This window comes from Prionailurus bengalensis, chromosome B4, assembly GCF_016509475.1.
Source record: "Prionailurus bengalensis isolate Pbe53 chromosome B4, Fcat_Pben_1.1_paternal_pri, whole genome shotgun sequence".
NCBI classification, from domain to species: Eukaryota; Metazoa; Chordata; class Mammalia; order Carnivora; family Felidae; genus Prionailurus; species Prionailurus bengalensis.
In genome coordinates this window covers 17,162,047-17,187,487 of record NC_057358.1, presented here as the reverse complement: position 1 = coordinate 17,187,487, position 25,441 = coordinate 17,162,047, and the positions used below count along the sequence as shown (strand labels likewise).

Here is a 25,441-nt window from a genome sequence, read left to right as displayed (position 1 = left end):
CTGAAGTCGGACGCTCAACCGACTGAGCCACCCAGGCGCCCCATTGACTAGGCTTTTTGAATTGGGAGTCCTCACCTCCTTTACTTTAGTGAGCAGCTAAATTTACATACATTCTTCCTGACACATCATCCCTTAGATGGAAGTCTGTTCCAATGGTCACTCCTGCAGGTCCAGGGAAACCTCATGCTCACACACTGAGAACATCATTGAGGGGGAATTTCTGGTCGCTTAATGCCATGTTCTGCACAGTTGGCAGAACTTAATTAAGGGTGAATTTTCCAATGTACAGGCAGGAGTCATTGTTAAGTGGCAGGTGGAGACCTCCGGCATGGAGGAAAAGGGAGCGTCTGGCTACCTGCTTCTTGCATCAATGGCTCCAATTCCCACGATTCTCCCTCCGCTTCAGACATTTACTCCCGAAAGGAGGATCAGGGCACCAGTGGTCTGCCTTCAGACATTGTCAGCAGAGAGGAGAGATCATGAATTCTAGGTATTATTATTAACTCTCCCCCAGATGGTTAAACTTGAGACATGAGAGGGACTCGACACGCAGCCAAGGTTAAAAATTAAAAGAAAAGTACAGGTTAAGCATAAAAAAAGGATCATCTACTCCAGTAATTCCCAATTTCTGGGTCACAGAGCCCAGGGGAGCCCTGAGGTTAACTGCAAGAGGCCTGTGACTTCTTTCTTCTTTAAAAAGGTTATATTTATATTAGAAAAGGTTGAGAGGCGCTGAATTTGTGCGTGTTATGCAAGTGGAGCTCTACGCAATGCTATTTCATGGCAATAAGAAATAAGAAATGATGTTTCAAGGTGAAAACATCAGGTGGGTAGAAATTCAAATTATTTTCCTTACTTCCTTAACATGCAGAAAATCTTTTGCTTCGAAGGAGATGGCCATGCCTGGCACTGGAACATCATCTTCGTGGGCTGCACTATAGCTGACATTTGTCCGAACAGCAAATGCAACGGGCTTTGTCTAAGGAGGGAAAAGAAAGGGAGAAAGAAGTAAAAAAACAAAAAACCCCCAAAAAACCCGAAAAACCAAAACCAAAAACACAACAGTGTTCCTCCCTTTCCCCTCCAACATCCAAACAGACACCGAATATCTACTGTCATTTCTCTTAAAAGTTTTTATTTATTTTTTTAGAGAGAGAGAGAATCCCAAGCAGGCTCTGACTGTCAGCACTGAGCCTGATGTGGGGCTCAATCCCACAAACCGTGAGGTCAGGACCCGAGCCGAAATCAAGAATCGGAAGCTCAACCAACTGAGCCACCCAGGGGCCCCTCTACTGTCATCATTGCTGGTTTTCCACCTCGGTTGTTTATCACAAAACAGCTTATTAGTATTCACAACATGTAAAATCTTTCCGCTCTCAGCCACATACCACCCATTTCCAAACTAGAAAAAGGCCACCGTTCTCTTGGAAAGCACAAGAGATAAAGTGCCCCTTCTCTGATTTCAGTGAAAAAGACTTAGCAACCACCACTCCTACCCCAAACAGCTACTTTAATTAATTAATAACATAGTTGTAGGAAGGACAGTGTTTTGGGTGAAAAAAGAACCAGAGAATATATCTTCTTGAAGGCTGCAGGGAATTATGAAAATCAATGACATTTAATTCTATTATTTTTCCTCCTTGAGTTGGGTCAGCCATTAAAGATGGTAACCTTTGTTATTTGATGCTTTGAAAATTTACAGGTAAGTATTTGCCCTCTAGTTAGGCAATTCGTGTTTACCCGCAAGGTGGAAAAATAGGTAAGCTCAGAAATGGTGAAAAGTGGTACTGTCTTTTTTTAAAAAATTATTTATTTGGGGGCACCTGGGTGGCTTAGTTAAGCGTCTGACTCTTGGTTTCGGCTCAGGTCATGATCTCACTGTTTGTGACTTCAAGCCTTGCATCAGGCTCAACACTGACAGTGTGGAGCCTGCTTGGGATTTTCTCTCTCCCTCTCTCTGCCCCTCCCCCACTCCCTCTCTCTGTCTCTCTGAAAATAAATAAACTTTAAACATTTTTAAATTTATTTCTTTAAATTCAAGTTAGTTAACATATCGTATAGTATTGGTTTCAGGAGCAGAAGCCAGTGATTCATCACCTACATAAAACACCCGGTGCTTAGCCCAACAAGTGCCCTCCTAAGACAACTGATAGAATGGGAAAAGATATTTGCAAACGACGTACCTGCTAAAGGGTTAGTATCCAAAATCTGTAAAGAACTTATCAAATTCAACACCCAAAAAACAAATAACCCAGTGAAGAAATGCGCAGAATATATGAATAGACCCTTTTCCAAAGAAGATATCCAGAAGGCTAACAGACACATGAAAAGACGCTCAACATCACTCATCACCAGGCAAAGACAAATCAAAGCCACAATGAGCTACCCCCTTACACCTGTCAGAATGGCTAAAATGAACAACTCAGGAAAACAACAGATGTTGGCAAGGATATGGAGAAAGGGGAAGAATGAAAACTGGTGTGGCCACTCTGGAAAACAGTATGGAGGCTCCTCAAAGACCTAAAAATAGAACTACACTACAACCCAGCAATTGCAGTACTAGGTATTTATCCAAAGGATACAAAAATGCTGATTTGAAGGGGTACATGCACCCTAATGTTTACAAGCAGTGCTATCAACAATAGCCAAATTATGGAAAGAGCCCAAATGTCCATCGACTGATGAATGGATAGAGAAGATGTGATACACATATACAATGGAATATTGCTCGCCATCAAAAAGAATGAAATCTCATCGTTTGCAACAACATGGAAGTAACTAGAATGTAATACGCGAAGCAAAATAAGTCGGTCAGAGAAAGACAAAAGTGGTATTGTCTTAAGTGGCATTGTGTTTCTTTATGTTATGGGCCAGTGGACTTTTTCTGAGCCGTTTCTCGCTTCTGAAGGAGCTCTTCTTTGACTCTGCTTGTCAGGAGGGAAAGGAGGGATTTGGAATAGAGAGTCCATCTTTACTTCCAAAGTTAATTTGTTCGACAGAACTGTCGTCTGGGTCGAGGACTGAGCTAAAAGCCATGAAGTCACACAGATCCATCCACAATATGCAGACTGAGAAAGGCTACCACATTCTGGGCAAGAGCACAGTAGACATAAATTGGGCATAAATCTCTAGAATCTAATTCTTGTTATCCACTATGATCTTCACTGATATAAAAGGTACTCATCCTCAAATGGAAATAGAGACTGTAAAAAAAGAAACAAAAAAAAGTTGCCCGTAATTGTTTCACTGAAACACAACCATTGATAGTGATGGTGCTTCCATTTTTTCTGGAAATTTCTTTGCATACATAGATTTTACTCCCACAGCTATAATCATAAGGTATTTCATTTTTATCCAGCTATTTTCATGCAATATGCTTTTTAAATCTGCCATTTAAAATTATTCAAACCATTTACCTTTTTTTGATACTGGAGTTTATATTTTTTTCACTATGATAAATATTCTACTTCAAAAAATCTGTATGTGAAAAGCTTCTTTCTATTTAGAATTCTTTCCCTGGGACAGATTCCCAGGGGTAGCATGAGTAAGCCATGAGTTACCAAAACCTTTTTCAATTCTTTTCCAAACTACTGTCTAAATGGGCTGCTCCATTTTAAACTGCAACCAGCACTATACAATGGTGCCCTTTAAAAGAAGATGTAGTCTTAATCAGATTTGGGTTTGCTGCCAGAAATAGGATTTTCTTTTTAATTTTTTTTACTGTTTATTTATTTTTGAGAGAGAGAAAAGAATTTGAAGCAGGCTCCAGGCTCTGACCTGTCAGCATAGAACCCAACGTGGGGCTCGGACTCACAAACTGTGAGATCGTGACCTGAGCCAAAGTTGGACGCTTCACCAACCGAGCCACGTAGGTGCCCCAGAAATAGGATTTTCTTGAATACATCTTTCTATTATTCAGGAGAGTTTCGCATCATAAAAATACAGATCCAAATTTTTTTTTTTATGTTAGCATGATCATTTCCCTCAGGGTCTTTTTTTTTAAATTTTATTTTTTATTTTAAGTTTATTTATTTATTTTGAGAGAAACAGAGCAAGTGGGGGAGGAACAGAGAGAGAAGGAGACAGAGGATCTGAAGCAGGCTCCTCGCTGACAGCAGAGAACCTGATGCGGGGCTCGAACCCGTGAACTGAAGTCAGACACCCAACCAACGGAGCCACCCAGGTGCCCCTCCCTGAAGATCTTTTATTCCTTGGAGGATAGAGAGATTAGATGTGGCATCATGTTTTTTCATCATGGGAAGACATAAATTCTAAATATACAGCTCTACAGAGGATCCCATGGAAATCTCAGGTCTTCTATACGTTAACTTTTCAAAGACTGTAGGTAGTAGCAGGAAGAGGAGACACTGAAAAACAGAAAAACAAACTAAAGGCGTGGTGAAGGCCAGCATGTAGGAACAAGGGCCACAGATAATAATTTTCTGTTCTGACAGGTAAGACATCAACACAGAACATGCGTTCTTCCTTGGCTCACCTCCCGTAACCAATAATTCTAGCCCTGCATATGGAGTTGTGTATGGGAATCAGCTTTATACAACATATAGGGAGCAAAGAACAGCAGAATCCCACCCCTTACGATACTCACTTCAGGAACTACATTTCTAAGATTAGAACGGACAACAATGAAAGTGGAGAGGAGGAAAAAGGCTTTATCAAACTACGAGAGGTTACCTGCTAGAGACAAAGACCCCAGGATGCCAACCAAAGGGACCAAACGACAATGTCACTTTGGGTTCCCTAAACTCACTTCAGCACTAGCTCAAGCAGTGCACCTACTATGTGGAAGACGTGTTCCACATCAATTCCATTCGTATGGGTTCATTCGTATGGAATTTTAAAAGGCCTGGATTTGAATGCTGATTCTGCCATTTACCAGGTAAGCGGCCTGGGTATATTTCTTACTCTCACTGAGCAATGTTTCCTCGTGGCTGAAATGAGAGTCATAATACTAACACAGCAGGGTGATGGCGAGATTTCAGAAAATGCTTATGTCACAAGTTACAGGAAATCCTGCCATTTGCAATGACACGGTTGGACCCCAAGGGCATTAAGCTAAGTTAGACTAAGGCAAATTCCTGGATCACCTCACTTATATGTGGAATCTAACCAAAGCCCCCCACCCCCAAACCCCAAAACCCAACTCACAAAAAATGCACGCACAAGGCCAGGCCAGTGCTTGGAACAGAGAGAGTGCTCAATAAATGGGCTTGCTATCCACCATAATAAATGCCACACCTAAATAAATGTTGCCCATATTCACCCGTCTTTTAAGGCCCTACACGAACTGTTCTCTCTGTGCTCTTTCAGTGTGACCCTGCTCAGACCAAACTATTTAAAACAGGTGAATACCTGTCATAGGATAGAAGCTAAATCACTCTTCTATTCAACATGTGTTCCTCCAACGTGGATTCTTTCAGACTCTTTCGGGTGGGAAAACATGGTAAGGCTTTCCCAGATTTGTTTTGCTTACACTATCCTAGCTCTTTAATTCTGATTTTCTTTGAGAGTCCTCAGTCACGGGGGCTTTATTTTTTAACCAACGTGAAGTCCCAAGGGAACGTGTCTTAAGGAATCCTTGCATTTTTATCCCATGAAACCATTTTTAAAAATTAAACATACCCTGCTTTCAGTTGACCTCTGCATTTCTGGCCTCCTGGCGGTACGGTCCAGGCCTCAAGGACTCCTTCCTTTCATCACTTGTTCCCACTCAGACATGCACTTAACGGCCCAGGAGCCTTGTTTTTATGCTTCTTCGAGTGCCACATCTCCAATCAGGACCCAGGACGTGCTTCAGCTGATCCCCACTCCACACGCACGGGATCCACTCGAACAATTTGTGGCCATAACTGATTGTCGGGGCATTTACGCTTTGAGGCCAGGGGATGTTTATTCTCTCTCTCTCTCTCTCTCTCTCTCTCTCTCTCTCTCTCTCTCTCTTTTTGCTCCCTTCCTCAGGTTAAGGCAAAGTCCTAAAGAGGAAGAACAAATAGAAGCCAGGGAGCCCTGGCCCTACACAGGCCTCCTAGGAACACCAGGACAGAGGGGACTGTGGTGGTGGTGACAGACGGATCTAGAGCTGTCGGACATGCTGAGCCCCCACACTGCTCTGGGTCTTGAGGGAAGCAAGGCTGATCCAGGCCTCTGGACCAGAAGTTAATGGGACGTTCTGAGGAGTGGGCTTTGCCCCAGGTCATAGGTTCCCCTCAAATTGTCCTCTGGATGCTCTTGACCTCCAGAGCCTCACAGGTGTGCCTGAAAGACTTGGTCACAGCTGTCGGGAAAGGTGGAGAAGAAAGGCAGCAAACACACATATAAAGGTGGCCACAGCCCCAGGTAAGGTCCTCTCAGGACTACTGTGGAACAGTACTCAAATCCCAGGGCAGATTTAGATTTATTTTCCATTTTTATTTTTAAATATAATTTATTGTCAAGTTGGCTAACATACAGTGAACACAGTATGCTCTTGGCTTCGGGAGTAGATTCCCATGGTTCATTGCTTCCATACAAGACCCAGTGCTCATCCCAACAAGCGCCCTCCTCAATGTCCATCACTTGTCCCCCCCTGCCCCCACCATCAACCCTCAGTTTGTTCTCTGTATTTAAGAGTCTCTTATGGTTTGCCTCCCTCTTTGTTTGAAACTGTATTTTTCCCCTTCCTAGATTTAGATTTAGAATCACCCTATTCCACGGAAGCTATGGGGTAAGTAAGTTGACTGGGAGACCACGTGATCCTCAATTCCACTTTCTGTTGACCTCATAAATAGCCTAAGACCTTTATTCTCAGGCCAGGGCTATTGCTGGGGTCTACTTTTGCTGTCTCCTACCAGGATTCCCAGCTAACTTGTTTGGAGGGCCCGTGAGGTGGGGACATACCTTCCCACCAGTCTCTGCTTCTCACGCGCCTGTGCCCAGGTTAACAAAGTTGATGGATTCCTCTGCCTATTTTTGTCCCTTCTGTCCGGCATGTGCTCTACAGCCTTAGGTGGTTGGTAAAGCACTCTTGTTTTGTACTTGCCATCTTGGTGCACAGAACTAAACGTTTGCTGCACTTCAGCCTGTGAAGTAAAGCTGAACAGATTCTTCAGCCAATGAGTATCACCTTGTAGAAGAGCAGAGCATTTCATCATCCAGACTATTATGCAAACATGTTTTCAAAACACTACGGCTGGGGTGCATGGGCGGCTCAGTTGGTAACGCGTCCAACTCTCGGTCTGGGCTCAGGTCACGATCTCACGGTTCAGGAGATGGGAGTCCTGTGTCAGGCTCTGTGCTGACAGCGCGGAGCCTGCTTGGGGTTCTCTGTCTCCCTCTCTCTCTGCCCCTCCCCTGCTCAGGCTCTCTGTCTCTCCCTCTCTCTCTGCCCCTCCCCTGCTCAGGCTCTCTGTCTCTCCCTCTCTCTCTGCCCCTCCCCTGCTCATGCTCTCTGTCTCTCCCTCTCTCTCTGCCCCTCCCCTGCTCAGGCTCTCTGTCTCTCTCTCTGTCTCTCTCTCTCTGGCTCTCAAATTAGATAAACTTTGTTAAAAAAAAAAAAAAAAGAACAAAACACTATGGCTATGTCATTTCACAATGGTATTTCCAGTCTGCATTCAGATATGTTTGGAAAGGGGGACAAATAAATAATACGTATGTAAAGCAATTACAATTCTTCTCTTCCAAGTCCTTCTTCATCTTGTACTCAGCACAACTTATAATAAAATTATAAGAACTACCATCATGGGACGTCTGAATGGTGTGCTGTATAGTATGCAGAGAACAGCTGGTTTTCCTGGATCAGGAAAGTGAGGCTCAAACAAGTTCTCCTAGGCCACAAATAATGGAGGTGATATTCAAACCCAGCGATCTCTTTCTAAAGCCTGGGTTCTTTCACTCAGAGGGGTACAGTGATGGCAATTTTAAAGCCTTTAAATGTCTGTGTGAAATTCTGAACACTTGAAAATTATATTTTTCACACAATGCTCAGAAATTGGCTGGGACAGAAGGTAAAAAAAAATTAGGTCAAAGTCTGCCTTGTATAATTTAATCAATTTAATTTTTGTTAATTTTTAAATTTATTTTGGGGGGAGGGGCAGAGAGAGAGAGAGAGAGAGAGAGAGAGAGAGGGAGAGAGAGAATCTCAAGCTCTGACAGGACACAGCCTGACACAGGGCTGCATCCCACAACCACGGGATCATGACCTGAGCTGAAATCAAGAGCTGGATGCTGGACCAACTGAACCACCCAGGCACCCCAAGTCCATTTAAAAAATTTTTTTTGATGATTTATTTAATTTTGAAAGAGAGAGACAGAGTGTATGAGCAGGGGAGAGGCAGAGAAAAAGAGGGAGACACAGAATCCGAAGTAGGTTCCAGACTCCAAGCTGTCAGTACAGAGCCCAACATGGGGCTCAAACCCAGGAACTGGGGGATCATGACCTGAGCTGAAGTCGGACACTTAACCGACTGAGCCACCCAGGCACCCCTCCCCTAGTCCATTTTTAAAAAACAGCTAACACTGAGCAGTTCCCATGTTGGAACTACAGGCATTCACTGTAAAGGTCATGTATTTCTGCCTCTTTGCACTTGAATCATTTTGTGGTCTGACAAATCAATAACAATGTCAAATCATGATTTTTGTTTATTTGTATATGAATGTTCTTTCTTCTGTTTTCCACAACGTATAAAGCTCAATATCACGCACAGAGAATTGAGATATTAAAACACACGCGGTCTCATGGCTTCCAAAAATGCCACAGAGGATGTTGCAGAGGGAGAGCTAAAAGACCACAGCTACTATATTATAGCATAATGTACTATACATAGGAGGAATATACTATAGGGAATATATGCACAAGGAATTTATAGTATATATACCATATTTGAAAAGGGTAAGAAAAAGCCAGGCAAAGTTACTTATGATAAAATGTTTCCTGGACTAACTTTAAGGATTTTAACCGGCCTTCCAGTTATTCTGGGAGCCTTCTAACTTTGCTTTGCAAGTTTGTTACTTTTGGAAGGATTCCTTTTCTAGGTCTCTTTCCCGTGGCAGCTGCTGGAGTATCACTAAGGATTCTTTGGCTCCGGTTGTGGTTTCCTGGGGAGCTTTTGTCAGTTTACAGTCTTGGGGTGGAATTCTCCTGACACGATGACACACAGTTACAAGTACGGCAGAATGCTGAAGATCCAAACCACACTGGTTTCACCACCGCCTGCCCCAGGCTGAATCCAGAGCCACTACAGTCCAGCCCACAGACCCAGAAGGATGGCCCATTAGTATCTCAACCCTCCCAAATGTTCCTCTTCCTCGATGCTTTTGCTCTGACTCATGCTCTCTAGCATCCTTTAAGAGTCCATCATGCCACCATATGCTCTACTCTGCTGAGACGTGGATGTCAGAATCCAGTTTTGACCACGCCTGAACGGGAGCCCATCGAACAACTGCGGCGGGGGGGGGGGGGGGGGGGGGGGGGGCGCGGTATTCCTGGACAGCTCGGGGGCCACAGGTCTTGCTTTTTCTCACAACCAAAGGAAGATGCATTAGTGTTCCAGAGGCCAGGCCTGTGTGAGCCTGCAGGTTCCTGTTAGAGATACATGTGAGGTTTACAGCAGAAGCAAATTCTTCTATATTTTCACAACCATCTGGAATCACTAGACCTAAGGCTATTGGTACATGGCTATTAGAAGTAGGAGATAATTAAGTTAAAACAAATCTATTTGGGTCCAGCAATTCCTCTTCTGGGAATATATCCAAAGGAAGCAAAAATACTATGCTAAAGAGATCTCTGCACTCCCATGTTCATAGCATCACATTTACAATAGCCAAGCCATGGAAATAACCTGTGTCCATTGACAGATGAATGGAGTATTATTTAAAAATTTTTTCATGTTTATTTTTGAAAGAGAGAGGGTGAGTGGGGGAGGCACAGAATCTGAAGCAAGCTTCAATGGAATATTATTCAGTCATAAAAAGAAGGAAATCCCGCCCTTTGTAACAACATGGATAGACCTTGAGGGCATTATGCTAAGTGAGTTGTCAGAAAAGACAAATACCTATGATCTCACATGCAGAATATCAGAAAACAAAGCAAAACAGATTATCACAAGTTAATGGCACTATTTCTAGTTTTCTTCCTAAACAATGACTTAATGAGTTAATAGTGAAACCAATCATTTTAATGGATGCAATAAAATGTTTACCTTCGGTTTATTAAAAAGGTGCTAGCAGTAGAATACGTACTTTGTTAAAAAGCAAAATGAAATTCACCCAAATAAAACAAACTTCTGATCATGATTAATAGGGTCACTTGAATTTTCATGCTTTGACTTCTTTTTTTTTTTTTTTTTAATTTTTTTTTCAACGTTTTTTATTTATTTTTGGGACAGAGAGAGACAGAGCAAGAATGGGGGAGGGGCAGAGAGAGAGGGAGACACAGAATCGGAAACAGGCTCCAGGCTCTGAGCCATCAGCCCAGAGCCTGACGCGGGGCTCGAACTCACGGACCGCGAGATCATGACCTGGCTGAAGTCGGACGCTTAACCGACTGCACCACCCAGGCGCCCCTCATGCTTTGACTTCTTAATGTAAAGATGCATTTTACTATGTCAATAGCAAGGTGTGTTTTTTTTCCTTTTTCATTCTGAAACTGTCATATCTAATAACATAAAAGAAAAATCCAAAGTTAATGTTTGAATGTCTATAATGGATTTATCCAAATACTCTCAATTTTCAATATATATATATATTTTTAATATATTTTTAAATGTTTATTTATTTTGGGGGGGCAGAGACAGAGGGACACAGAGAACCCCAAGCAGGCTCCAGGCTGTCAGTGCAGAGCCTCACGTGGGGCTCCATCCCATGAACCATGAGATCATGACCTGAGCCGAAATCAAGAGTCGGATGCTTAACTGACTGAGCCACCCAGGAGCTCCAATATTTTTAAAAGAAATTTAAGGAAAAGTATGACCCAGATACCTATTATGAGATTAGAGAAAAGAGAGCTTAAAAATCAAATTGGATTTTTGATCTACTTGTACATGATCATTTCCTATAAAACACACTATAGTCTTCTAATTCATTAAAAATGACTCAAGTGGGATCAGCATTGAGTCTTCCACAGGAAATACTTAGGACCCGAAGAGATAGCAATGTACTTTCAAGAATAAGATCAGAGCTATCGCTTTTATTTTCTACATATTAATACTGTAGTTTCCGGTTACCCTTCTCTGTACAACTTCTCAGCATCATTTGCTACTTCAGTGATAATCAAAAATCCTTCCTATATGGAATGAAAATCTTCAACTTTATTCCCTACACATACATGTGAAAGATTCTATAGCATACTGAAAAATCTTGCCTTGAGTCTTTCCAATCATTGAACTTTAAAAAAAATTTTTTTTTCAATGTTTATTTATTTTGGGGACAGAGAGAGACAGAGCATGAACGGGGGAGGGGCAGAGAGAGAGGGAGACACAGAATCGGAAGCTCGCTCCAGGCTCTGAGCCATCAGCCCAGAGCCCGACGCGGGGCTCGAACTCCCGGACCGCAAGATCGTGACCTGGCTGAAGTCGGACGCTCAACCGACTGCACCACCCAGGCGCCCCCTGAACTTTTAAAACATATTTGCTTAATTTATTATGAGCTACCAAGGACAGTCTGCGTATTCTTTAATAGCAAAATATATCAAGCCATGGTGATATAAGCAATGTGTCTATGTATTCGGACAGCTGAATCGAACTGAATAAGCAAATGATCAGATTTGCCACAAGATAAAATTTATATATGCTGCTAACTGATTTGAGATTCAAAGTTCTTCTCGAGAACTGATTCACTTAATGAATATTTATAAGGACGTGTTTACTATCTTGGGTCCCTGCCCTCACATGGCTTATTTTATATTCTAGTAGAGGGGATATTAAATAATGAAAAAAGTAGAAAAGAAAAGTTATGTGAATGAATAGAGAGTAACCAGGCAGGAAAGGTGAACAGGCAACATGAAACGGGGTAGTTGGGGAAAGCCTCGTCAGAGCTCTCATTCATTATTCGGGTCTGGCACTGTTTTGGACAGTGAACAATGGGAACTAAGATTCTCATGCCCTCTGGGAGCTGACATTCTAGAGCAGAGAGAGAAACGATAAATAACAGACCTAATAGACAAAGTGTATGTTGAAAGATGACAAACGTCGTGGAAAAAGAAAAATCAAAATAAGGTTAAGGGAAAGCCAGGGCACCAGCTACAGGGCAGGAGATCCTTGAGCCAAAGCACGAAGGGGGTGAGCGAATGCAGGTATCCGAACTCGGGGTAGAGGAAATGGCAAGCGCAGAGGCTCTCAGGTGGAAGCAGGCCAGAGACGTGTCAGAGGAAGACGAGGTCAGAAAGGCTGAGTGGAGCAAACCAGGAAAAAGAGCAGGAGATGAGGTCAGAGCTCTCAGGTTTTATGTGGCTTTTTCAGGTCACAATCGAGACGTTCAGCTTTTACTCTAAATGAGATGAGAAGTCACTGGAGGGTTTTCAGCAGTGGAATGATACGGTCCGACATGTTCAAAGTACTGTAGTGGCTATTAATTGAAAAGAGACTTTGGGAGCCAGAACAATTAGACAAGAAAAAGAAATAAAAAGCATCCGGATTGGAAAGGAAGAAGTAAAACTGTCACTATTTGCAGATAACACATTATACAGTGAGAACCCTAACGACTTCACCAAAAAACGGTCAGAACTAATAAACAGATTTCAGTAAAGTTGCGGGATACAAAAGCAAAATACAAAATCCTGTGGTAGTTCTATATACTGATAGCAAACTATCAGAAAGAGAAATTAAGAAAACAATCCCAGGGGGCCTGGGTGGGTCAGTCGGTTAAGTGTCCGACTTCGGCTCAGGTCATGATCTCACGGCTCGTGAGTTCGAGCCCCGCGTCGGGCTGTGTGCTGACAGCTCGGAGCCTGGAGCCTGCTTCAGATTCTGTCTCTGTCTCTCTGTCCCTCCCCTGCTTGTGCTCTGTCTCCCTCTCTGTCTCTCTCTCTCTCTCAAATATAAAAAAGAAAACATAAAAAAAAGAGAGAGAAAACAATCCCATTTACAACGGCATCAAAAAGATGAAATACCCAGGAATACATCTAACCATTGAGGTAAAAGACCTGTATACTGAAAACTACAAGACACTGATGAAAGAAATTGAGGATGACACAAATAAATGGAAACCTCTTCCATGCTCAAGCCCTGGAAGGAGACCGTTAAAGTGTCCATATGCACCCAGAGCGATCCACAGATTCAATGCAATCCCTATTAAGATTCCAATGTCATTTTTCACTGTAACAGAACCATCTTAAAATGTATATGAAACCGCAGAAGACCCCAATTAGCCAAAGCAATCTTGAGAAAAAAGAACAAAGCTGGAGGCATTACACTCCCTGATTTCAAACTATGTTCTAAAACTATAGTAATCAAAGAGTATGGTATTGGCACAGAAACACACACACATGAATAGAACACAATAGTTCAGACGTAAACCCACGTGTAGAGGGTCAGTTAATTTATAACAAAGGAGCCAAGAATATGAGAGGAGAGTCTCTGCGGTAAATGGTGCTACGAAAACAAGAATGAAACTGGACCACTATCTTCCACCGTATCCAAAGCGTAAGTCAAGGTAGATTAAATACCTGAATGTAAGAGGTGAAACCATAAAACTTCTAGAAGATAAGGGATACACTCCTTGACACAGGTGTTGGCAATGATTCTTCGAATCTGACACCAAAAACAATTAAAGAAAAAGTAACTAAGTGGGACAAGGAAGTGGGACTACCCCAAACTTAAAAAGCTTCTGTACCACAAGGAAGACCATCAACAAAATAAAAAAGGCAACCTACCAAATGGGAGAAAAATATTTGCAAAATCATGTATCTGAAAAGGGGTTGATACCAAGATATATATATATATATATATACACATATACACATATATACATATATATGTATATAATATAGTATATGTATATTTATTATATATATTACATATAATATATTATATATAATATATATATACACAACTCCTACAACTCAACAGAAATAAAATAAAAACAAGACAAGAACAGTCCAATTAAAAAATGGGCAAAACACCTGAACACATATTTTTCCAAGAAGACATCCAGATGGTCAACAGAAACATGAGAAGATGCTCTACATCCCTCATCATCAGGAAAATGTAAATCAAAACCACAATGAGATGTCGCTTCACACCTGTCAGAATGGCTAGTATTAAAAAGACAAGGAAAAAACAAGTATTTACATTTTTTAATGTTTATTTATTTTTAAGAGAGAGAGAGAGAGACAGAGTGTGAGCGGGGGAGGGGCAGAGAGAGAGAGGGAGGCACAGAATCTGAAACAGGCTCCAGGCCCCGAGCTGTCAGCACAGAGCCCAACGCGGGGCTCGAACTCACAGACCATGAGATCATGACCTGAGCCGAAGTCGGACACCCGACCGACTGAGCCACCCAGGCGCCCCAAGAAAGAACAAGTTCAAGTAAAGATTATGGAAAAAAGGCACTGATGGTAGGAATTTAAAATGGCACAGTCACTGTGGAAGACAGTATGGAGGTTCCTCAAAAACTTAAAAATGGAAATACCCTCTGATCCAGCAATCACACTGCTGGGGCCCCAAGTATTTTGCATACTGGCAGATATATTAACTCAATGTTAAGGGACTCAATTAAGGGATTGATTTTTTTTTCTTTTAGAAGAATCAGTTATCAGGTGCTTAGGCTATACCTCCTCAACACAATATTCTGTCACCATAGAGCTAAGGGCCTATAAAACTGAATGGCTAGATCATCATGAGAACAAAGCTGGTCTGATCAGGAGTCTGCCTCATATGCATGCATGCGCACACACACACGCACACACACACAGAAGTGTAGCACACGTCTTTCCTTCTGCTTATCAAGAATTGATCGCTTTGGATATGAGGTATTCAACGAAGGAATGTAAAGGATTAGCAAACACCCATGGAGAACTTTATCAGATAAGAAATCCGTATGAAGAACAGAGACAGAAGAACAGAAGAAGAACAGAAGTATCAGCAATTTTCGGAGTTCCTCTATCATCTGTGCAGTGATTGTGAAGCATTCCCCTGCAATAAGAACATACTGGCTTCTTTTCCCTAGTGAGGCTGTCTCTCCCTCGAGCAGTATCTTCAAAAGGCATAACAACTCCAAGTCGCTGGGCAAGAAGCCAATACGAGGAGAAAGCGCTCGATTTTATTTATTCTGGGTTGTGCAATGTGTGTTTCCTTGCCTTAGAAGGGAGTATTACTTAGAAGTCATTTTCAGCTAAGCCGGCATCGTTAAGAAGAAAAGAAGTGTTTACATTTAATTTTACTATTGGTTAGTTTTACCAAGCCTGACAACAGTATTTCTCCAGTTATTTGGAAGTTAATGGTATAAATCAGAAACAATTTTTACTTTATGCTCATTGCTTTCTTTCTTTCTTTCTTTCTTTTTTGTAAGCATAAAAAAAGACACCGAAAAACCTGTCTTCTGTTGCTGTTATGGACTGAATGTTTGTGTCGCCCTCTCCCTGCATTTAGATACTGAAGTCCTAGCTTCCAGTGTGACTGTGTTTGCAGACGGGATCTTTATGCAAGTTAGTGAAATGAGGTCATAAAGATAGGGCTGTAATCCAATGGGATTGGTGTCCTGGTGAAAGGAGGAAGAGACCCTGGAGAACTCTGAGGGTGCACACGGAGGAAACGCCAAGCAAGGACACAGCGAGACGGGGGCCTCTGCAAGCCAAGGAGAATGTCCTTGCCAGGAACAGCCCTCACCAGACCATGACTGGAGATTTTCAGGCCCCAGAACCGTGAGAAAGTCCATTTTTGTTGTTGAAGCCCCGCAGTTCATGGTATTTTGCTATGATCGCCAAGGCAGACGAGCACCGTTGCCTTACCCAAATCAACATCCTGGTTTCTATTTCTGGTAAAAAGCACGACTTGAATCTACATTATTTTGACATAAAAGTCATTCATAACCAAAGAGAATTTCTTTACTCAAAATTCAAAGAAAATTAGGGAAATGTCAAGTCAATTAAAAAAAAAATCACTCCTTTTTCTAATACACATTTACTTATCATCTACTTTGTTCAAAATCCAACACTGCATAGGTCAAAGGGCAGGACAGTGCAGGATACAGGGTTTCCTTCCCTAAACCTACTGAGGTTCTAGCTGGAGAGCTTGTGTCTACAGCAGACCAATGCACTTTAGCAAAGGCAGTTGAAAAGTCTGGATTCCTGGGTGCCTGGGTGGCTCAGTCGGTTGAGCATCTGACTTCGGCTCAGGTCACGGTCTCACAGCTTGTGAGCTCGAGTCCTGCGTCGGGCCCAGTGCTGACAGCTCAGAGCCTGGAGCCTGCTTGGGATTCTGCGCCCCTCTCTCGCTCATGCTGTCTCTTACTCTCTTCAAGAATAAATAAAACATTAAAAAAAACCAAACAGAAGTCTGGATTCCTGTGGGGTGGGTTCAAACATACCCGGCTGGCTTTCTTCTGCTGTTGGGTGGCTGTATCTTTTGTGTAGTTGCTGTTTCAACTCCTGAATAACTACTTTCTGTTTGCATTCTTTCTGTTTGCTTGAATGTTACGCTTAACCCCACCTGACTGTCCCATTCCTCAGCTAGTTGTCTCCGAATTGTATCGTGTCCACTTTTCTTAAAGTGCAAACCTTAAAAACAACATAAAAGGTGTGATGATGTTGGGTCATATCAACAGGGACCAGGCCCATCATTCCCCAAAGGGCCTCAGTCCACAAAGTGCAGCCCAGAAACATTCAGAACCTCTTAACATGAGTGGTTAAGGACATGTTGCCATTGAGGTTCTGCTCAGTACTTTTATTCTACTGCAAGGATAAGAAGGAAAGAATTAAGACAAACCAATGGTGGTTTGTTTCTAAAGTACTGCTGGGCATTCAGGCTGGTATAAAAATGTCTATTCTATCCTTGGAAAATTATACACTACAAAGAATTTCCCAAGAAGTGTTCTAAACAAAGGCAAGGAAAGCCTTTACAAAGGACAGCCTGACAAACTTGGGAGACAGAGATAGTATTTTTTGTTTTAATTCTTTAATTAAACTTCACTTTCTTCTCCAACAGCTGCAATTTCCGCTAAGTCCACACAGCTCTAGTGCTCAAAAGTTAGGCAAGTTTGCGTGTGTTTATGTTGTTTTTGTTTAGTTTGCACTGAGTGCTTTGCTTTTCCTAAAAAGAAAAAAAATGGGGCAAACCATCTCCGTGACCAAAACCCAGCGTTTTCGCAGGGACTCAATTAGCACAGAGAGCTGTGAGTGGCAAGTTCTGACCAGGGGCCCCTGTCTGATCATTTACTCTGGAGAAACTTTTAAACACTGTCTCGCCACCCTTCTTTCAATGTTGTACCAGTATCCAAAGAAGTAGTGAGTAGTCACTACCTAGCACGATGCTTGAGAGGGCAGGACAGGGTCCAAAGGGGCAAATACGGGAAGAAAGCACAAATCGACTCTGATACGTGAAAAAACATCTGTAATCATGGCTAATGCTGATAATGGGCTGGGCTATATTTTCAGATTTTTAGATGCAAGTTTACCATGTGCACGTCCTACAGTGAAACTCTGATACTAACTCATGTGAAAAGATAAACTGAAGCGTATTACAATTTTCAAGACTGCGTTTGACCGAACACCGACTCAAATCAGGCATCACCAAACCAAAAGTGGTTAGGAACACTCCAGCCGCAGCAACTAGGGGAAAAGCTTTCATGGAGAAGACACAGAAGCGAAGCAAGGAAAGTGACTGGCTGCAGCTTCAGCGGTTGCCTTATTTGCAAAAGCCTCATTGGCTATTAGTGATTGGTCGTTTTGTTTCCTGGGATACAAGGGCATTTACAGGAATCAACTCTGGCTTAATTTTGGGGTGCTTTCTTAGGATCCCATGGCATTGGTGCCACCCTGGTCTAATAGCCTCTTCAATTACTTTAATACTTGTAATTACTCTAAAGACCTTTACGAAAGGCATCTCAAGTATCTGCTCAGACATCTGCAGGCAAGTCAGGGGATATTTTCCAATTCCTAATGGCCTTCTGGGAGTCAGGGTTTCAGACAGCTGTTGGCTACTGGGTGGGAATGTAAGAAGTAGCAATGTTTACTTACTTGGGCATATTTGTGGCAATAGAAAGATATGATGTAGCTTGGTAAGCAGGCTTTTTAAAAAAATTTTTTTAATGTTTATTTTTATTTTTGAGACAGAGAGAGACAGAGCATGAACGGGGGGAGGGTCAGAGAGAGAGGGAGACACAGAAGTGGAAGCAGGCTCCAGGCTCTGAGCTGTCGGCACAGAGCCCGACGCGGGGCTCGAACCCATCGACTGTGAGATCACGACCTGAGCTGAAGTTGGACGCTCAACCGACTGAGCCATCCAGGTGCCCCAGCAGACTTGTTTTTTAAATATGATTGGACTGTAATAACTAATAACTGCTTTCATTTATTAAGTCTTTACTACACAGAAGCCACTATGCTGAAATAGATCTCAATTAGTCTCCAGAAAAACCCTATGGCCATGTGTCTAGTGAGGATCTGGAATTCAAACCTACGTCTTTTTCGATTCGCTTATAACCACTGTCCTGTCATCAAGAGAGACCACAGCCTCTTTTATAAGTTTCACTTTTTAAAATTTCTACTCATTCTCTAACTTTTCCAAAATTCCTATTACATGTCATAATATGCCACAGAAATACTGTAAAGTTTACTTATTTCATAACTTCTCATAAACTTTCACTAATTCACACCTGATAACTCTTCAAATAATTTAAATTCATTGTTCCTCGATTATAGCTTTACATATGGTCCTACTGCATCTCTCTGCCAAAATTCTTACCAAAAATATACCCAACTGAATTTTCCCTTAAAGAAAATTAACCACAAAAATAGAAAATTTAGGAAATGCAGCAAACCAAAGAGAGGAAGTATCATCATCTACAATTCCACTCTCTACCGAACACTGAAGAGCTGATATACATGCATGCTGTTTAAAAAAAAAACAAAACCCCAAATAGTATATTAAACATATAATTTTGTAACCGGTTTATTTCATCTAAAAAAACTACTGTCTTGCCATGTCACTTTTAATGGTTGGACAGATCTATGCCCACTGAATAAATACTATGTCAGTAATTAGAGACGCTCTCAGTTTCCCAGAAAGCAGACGATGAGGCAGAGTATTTACAGAGGAGTAAAACTCCAGGGAAAAGAAGTGAGAGACACACGGTAAAGCAAAGGAGAGAGAGAAGCTGACCCATCATGGACTTGGTTGCCATTAGGCGTGATTGACTGCTTAAACCTTCTGGACCATCCTCTGAAAAGCCACATAAGCCGTGCCTCAGGACAATCTGTCAGGAGGAGGGTGTGACTGAACCTCTTCACTGGTCATAGGTATGGTCACTTTGGTGTGATTCCCTGGGCTTCCAAGTACTCACGGTCCTACATGGAACACCTCACTGTCCACAGGGAAAGACCCGGAGTGGGGTGAGGCGAACAGGAAGTGAGGTGCAGGAAAAGCCCACGCAGATGGACTGCCTCAGAGACGGGCCGAACAAGAAGCAGGCAAGGCTGGGAGCACCTCATGGGGTGCGTACGGAGATTTAGCTATTTGCTTGCTTGTTTACTTATTTTTTTCTATTTAAAAAACACGTTCTCTTCATCAGTTCGGGCTGCTATACAAAGGACCATAAACTGAGTGGTTCATAAACAACAGAAATTTCTCTCACTGTACTCGAAGCCGGGAGTCTACAAAGAAGGTGCCAGAAGGGTCGACCTGGTGACAGCCCTCTTCCAGGGGCAGACTGCCATCTTCTCGTTTTATCCTCATCTGGTGGAGAAGAGAGCGAGAGAGCTTCTGGGGTCCCATTTATAAGGACCCTAATCCCATTCATGAGGGCTTCACTGTCATGACCTAATCACTTCCAAAGGCCCTTTCCTCCTGATAACCTCACATGGTGGGGGGAGGGGGGGCGGGGGGGTAGGATTTCAACATATGAGTTCTGGGGTGGTGGGGGCACAAACATTCAGTTCATTGAACGCATCTAAAGCATGTCATCCTTAATTATTAACTCAGATAAACTCTCAGGTCAAAAGGTGTTGATATCAAAAAAGGTGTGATATATGTCACCAAATTTCCCTCCAGAAAGATGTGCTAATTCTCTTGCCTACTGACAGGGGGAAAAATTCTCTATTTTCTCTTAGCCAGACTATATCCTAAGTCTCAAGGTGATAGGCTGGAGAAAAGCCTTGAATTGTGTTTTCTACAGTTTAAGTACTTACACTTGGAAGAAATCAGCTCAGTAATCAAATACGTAATTTCCTCTTTAGGGGCGCCTGGGTGGCTCAGTCAATTAAGTATCCAACTCTTGATTGCGGCTCAGGTCATGGTCTCACAGCTCATGAGATCAAGCTCCGTGCTGGGCTCTGCGCTGACAGCACGGAGCCTGCTTGGGATTTCCTCCCTCTCCCTATCTCTCTCTCTCTCTCTCTCTCTCTCTCTCTCTCTCTCCCTCTCTCTCTCTCCCTCTCTCTCCCCCCCCCCTCTCTCTCTCTCTCTGAAATAAACAAACGTTAAAAAAAATAATTTCCTCTTGAATCCATCAGGTGTTTATTCAGTTCCTCTATAGGCAAGTCTGTCTCTTTAGGGGAAACACAGAGATCAACAGGAAAAATATGTTTTTTTGCTCTGTGAGATGGATATCCTAGCAGGAGAGAAATACTGACTCGACAACATGATTCACTGCAGTCATGATGGGTTTTACAAAAGGGAAGCATTGTATGTGATGGTACTTACCATAGTGCTTACATAGAGGGACTTGCCTTATTCTAGAAGGCCTCTCTAGAGGAGAGCCAGCCTTTTAGTAAACAGATTGGTAACCCAGAGAGAAAAAAACTTCAGACCTCCAATATTAAAAAAAAAAATTATATTGATAACTCATTTCCTCTGAGTACAAGTTAGTTTTTCTGACATAGCCCAGAGTCATTCAAAGTCACATTTAATGGATAACGGTCAACTAGGGACATCAATGTTTTACATTACAAACATTGCTTGACAATAAAAGTAATGAGATGTCTTCCTTTGTACTTCACGCATGCCTCAGAGGACAGTCCTAACAATGTGTCAACAGCTTTTGAAAGAAAGTTAGTCCCAACCGTGGTTCCCCAAAGTTTTCTTAAGTTTTTATGCTTCCCAATAAGCCATCTTTTCTTGGAATTTGTATTAAGAACTCCAGGTACGCCTACAGAAATTTCCTAACACAGGCCTATCAAGAGACTGGATCATAAGCTCTGTGGTTATTTGTGTTTACTCTTGGCAGAAAAAAAAGTCAAAGAAAGGGTTTCAGTAATATATCTATGTATGTCTTGATTTCCTCCACAAAATCAACTATTTCTACTTTTATGTAGAAATACAAGTAGTAGGGGGGAGGGACAGTGACAGAGTATTCCAAGCAGACTCCACACCATCAGCACAGAGCCCAACACGGGGCTCAAACTCACAAACTGAGATTCTGACCTGAGCAGAAATCAAGAGTCAGATGCTTAACTGACTGTGCCACGCAGGCAGCCCAAGTATTTCTACTTTTTAAAAAAAAAATTTTTTTTTTAACGTTTATTTATTTTTGAGACAGAGAGAGACAGAGCATGAACGGGGGAGGGGCAGAGAGAGAGGGAGACACAGAACTGGAAGCAGGCTCCAGGCTCTGAGCCATCAGCCCAGAGCCCGACGCGGGGCTGGAACTCACGGACCGCGAGATCGTGACCTGAGCTGAAGTCGGACGCTTAACCGACTGAGCCACCCGGGCGCCCCAAGTATTTCTACTTTTAATGAGAAGCACTTAATATTAACCACAATTTTAAGCACCCAAATAGTCCTAGATCTATAGGATTTTTTCCCCCTCCTGTGTATAATAGAAGAATTTGGGAGAAGTAGTAACAAAGAAATGATCTACTTCTTTTTACTTCTGTGCATCTTGCTCATTTTACTTAATTTCAGGTATGCTGATTTTCCTATAATTATTTAGGCTGCTAATTAATTTGCAGTACACCTAGGGAAAGGAAAAGCTTTGAAGAGAGTTGTTTTTTGAATTTTTTTTTTCAACATTTTTAATTTATTTTTGGGACAGAGAGAGACAGAGCATGAACAGGGGAGGGGCAGAGAGAGAGGGAGACACAGAATCGGAAACAGGCTCCAGGCTCTGAGCCATCAGCCCAGAGCCTGACGCGGGGCTCGAACTCACGGACCGCGAGATCGTGACCTGGCTGAAGTCGGACGCTTAACCGCCTGCGCCACCCAGGCGCCCCGAGAGTTGTTTTTTGTAATTGCTTTCTAAATGGCTTCTTTTTCCTCTCCAGCCTTATTGAGGTATAAATGACAAAATAATAAGACATTTAAAGTATACTACATGATGATACACACACACACACACACACACACGCTGTGAAAGGATTCCCCATCAAGTTACTTAACAAATCCATTACCCCCCATATTTACATTTTGGAGAACATTTACGTTCTGCTCTCCTAGCAAACTTCAATCACACAATACAGTGTTATCGATTATAGGTACCATGTTATACATTAGATTCTTAGACCTTATTCATCTTATAACTGAAAGTCTATAGCCTTTTACCACCCCATTTCTCCCCACCCTCTCATGGCTGTCTCTAATGGGCAGGCCCTCTCTGAGCTCCAGATAGCTATTGATAGTCCAGAGGGAACTTTTAATCTGGAACTTTATATAGACAACAAAATGATTAAGAAAAATGAAACTCCCCTTTTAGAATGCAAAATGTGCTCAACAAATCTTGTCGCAACATAAGTATGATTAGTTTTAAGTACATTATTAAGGGTACATTGCACAGTAATTATATTAATATAAAATAATTTTATATTAATTGCCTTTTTAAAAAAATTTTTTAATGTTTATTTATTTTTGAAGGAGAGAGAGACAGAGTGTGTGAGTGGGGAAGGGGCAGAGAGAGAGGGAGACACGGAATCTGAAGCAGGCTCCAGGCTATGAGCTGTCAGCACAGAGCCCGATGTGGGGCTCGAACTCATGAACCGTGAGATCCTGACCTGAGCCGAAGTCGGACGCTCAACCGACTGAGCCACCCAGGCGCCCCCTATATTAATTGTCTTTTATTCCTTCTATGGTTGGGTGGCTCAGAAATCCTCTCTCCTGATCCAGCACGGAGCCTCCCAGGCTCACACGTTTAGGCTCCACTGGTACATTTTTGCCCAGGATGGCAGATTTGGGGTCTCTGTTACATCTCTTATTACTAATAACAGCCTGTTTGCACTTGTCTGAATCTCACTATGAATACACACTTTGGCAAATTTATACAGAAGTGGTGTTTCCTCAAAAACAAAACAAAACAACTCCCCCAAAACTCCTGATGTCAATTACTCAGAAATCTGAGAATGTCTTTCTATCATGTGGCCCTTAAGCTCTTCGCCCACTGCTCTGTGTTCTTCCTGTATTCCAGGGTCTGTTTGCCTCAAGCTTAAAAACAGCCAGATCTGTGTCCATGCTCTGATGGAAAGAGAAGCTTCCCAACTGGGTCATACGTGGATAAAAACAAATACCGCTATCGGCTGGGCTCGCAACTGACATCCCCTCCCTTGTTTTAACAGCCTAAAGAAGTTTACTACTGATGTATTTCATGCTCAATTATCAAATGGCTATGCCACCACGCCACACATTTTTCGCTGTATACACTTTAAATTTCTAACAAGTCCTAGAGAACATCACAATTGGACGCTGTCCTGAAAATTAAAATCGCAAAAGTGATAAGGATTCTGAACTGTGGTTAAATAGAAGTCAGTGGGTTTCCCCAGTGGTGCTGTGAGGAAGTACAACAGGAAGCAGTCGAGGCATATTTGAGAAGGCCTGGGTAAACCAGCCTTGGCCCTGAACTGGCTGTGTGACCCGGTGCATATAAACCTTTCTAAGTCCGGTTCCCAAATCTTAAAAGAGGGTTTTGTGAATCTGAAGCGAGCTGGAACACACATCGCTCTCAGCACAGAGCCTGGCAGGGGGACACACGTGAAAAATGGTAACCATCAAAATAGAAAGTAACAGATGATGCTCCCTAACCAATCTCGAGTGCTGCCAGTCTAGTGGAGGTGGAGGCTGGGGTGGTCAGGGAAAAGTATCGACAAGGCACCTCTTGATCCAGAGAGCAATAATTGGAGCCATACTCACAGAATGTGGTCCATGGACAAGCACACACCCAACATTTAGTAGCCATCACCAGGCTAATGAAGCCGACGCTGAGTCTGATCTTACAAAAGGCAAGCTGGAGGCTTCCTGGTGCCTCATGTTCATATACCCAGGCCATATACACGCTCATATACCCAGGCCATATACACGCTCATATACCCAGGCCATATACACGCTCATATACCCAGGCCATATACCCACACCATATACACGCTCATATACCCAGGCCATATACACACTCATATACCCAGGCCATATACACGCTCACATACCCAGGCCATATACATGCTCATATACCCACGCCATATACACGCTCATATACCCACACCATATACACGCTCATATACCCATGCTATATACACGCTCATATACCCAGGCCATCTCTCCAGGGGCTCTGAGCTGTTTCTGAGTAAGAATGCATGAATGAGGAAAACGGATGGTGAGTTGACATCCCCACTTTCATACAGCTGAGCAATCCACGCTGATTGACCAACGGCACCTTAGTTCATGAGCTTGACTAAGCACCTGGCTTGCTGCCAGACTGTGAGTCCAAAACCAGAGTCCCTGAAAGTCACCCTGCCTCGCTGTCCCTCGCTTCCTTGTATGTGAGCTAACTGGTCTGTGGGTGCTCTTGAGTACTGACATGTTACCATCCCATGAGCGGAGGCTAACTTCAGATCTGCCAATGTTCCCCTGCCTCACCAAGGAGAGCTCCTTCCTACAAGAAGTCTCATTATATAGTTTTCAAAGGCTCTTTTTTCTAGGTGAGAAACTTCCGTGAAAAATCTGGAAGCATAGATGTTTCATCATCTTGACGTTGGGAGCAAAAAGAGCCCTTTGCAAGCGAAGCCAGCCCTCTCGTTTTAAACACGAGCCCAGCAATTTTGGGTCTCGGTCAAGGTCACAGAGAGTAGCGTGGCAGGCAGCTGCATCCGGGTTCTGTGCTCCGTGTCCAATTAGACCCTGGCCCCGGTTCTGATACGTGGAAAACACACTTGAAACCTCAGGAAATTATTTTTAACTTTACACGGTAGTTTTCAATTGCTATTTTACAGCCAGGAAAAGAGAAGTATTTTTAAGAAGCAAGAACAACTGAAAAGTCAATCTCCCTCTCCACTTTGGCTATTTAAAGCAAGTTACGTTAATTCCCTGTGTGACGGTGTAAGAGATAG

General features: G+C 42.6%; 1 protein-coding gene across 7 annotated transcripts in view; it reads right to left on the bottom strand.

The window, feature by feature from the left end:
* CACNB2 (calcium voltage-gated channel auxiliary subunit beta 2) overlaps nt 1-25,441 on the bottom strand; it is a 391,422-nt gene that overhangs the window by 37,671 nt on the left and 328,310 nt on the right. For all 7 annotated transcript variants that reach the window (XM_043564393.1, XM_043564395.1, XM_043564394.1 and 4 more), the window contains one exon: nt 857-979. In XM_043564393.1, coding sequence (XP_043420328.1) covers nt 857-979 — 123 coding nt within the window. The remainder of the gene's footprint in view (nt 1-856; nt 980-25,441) is intronic.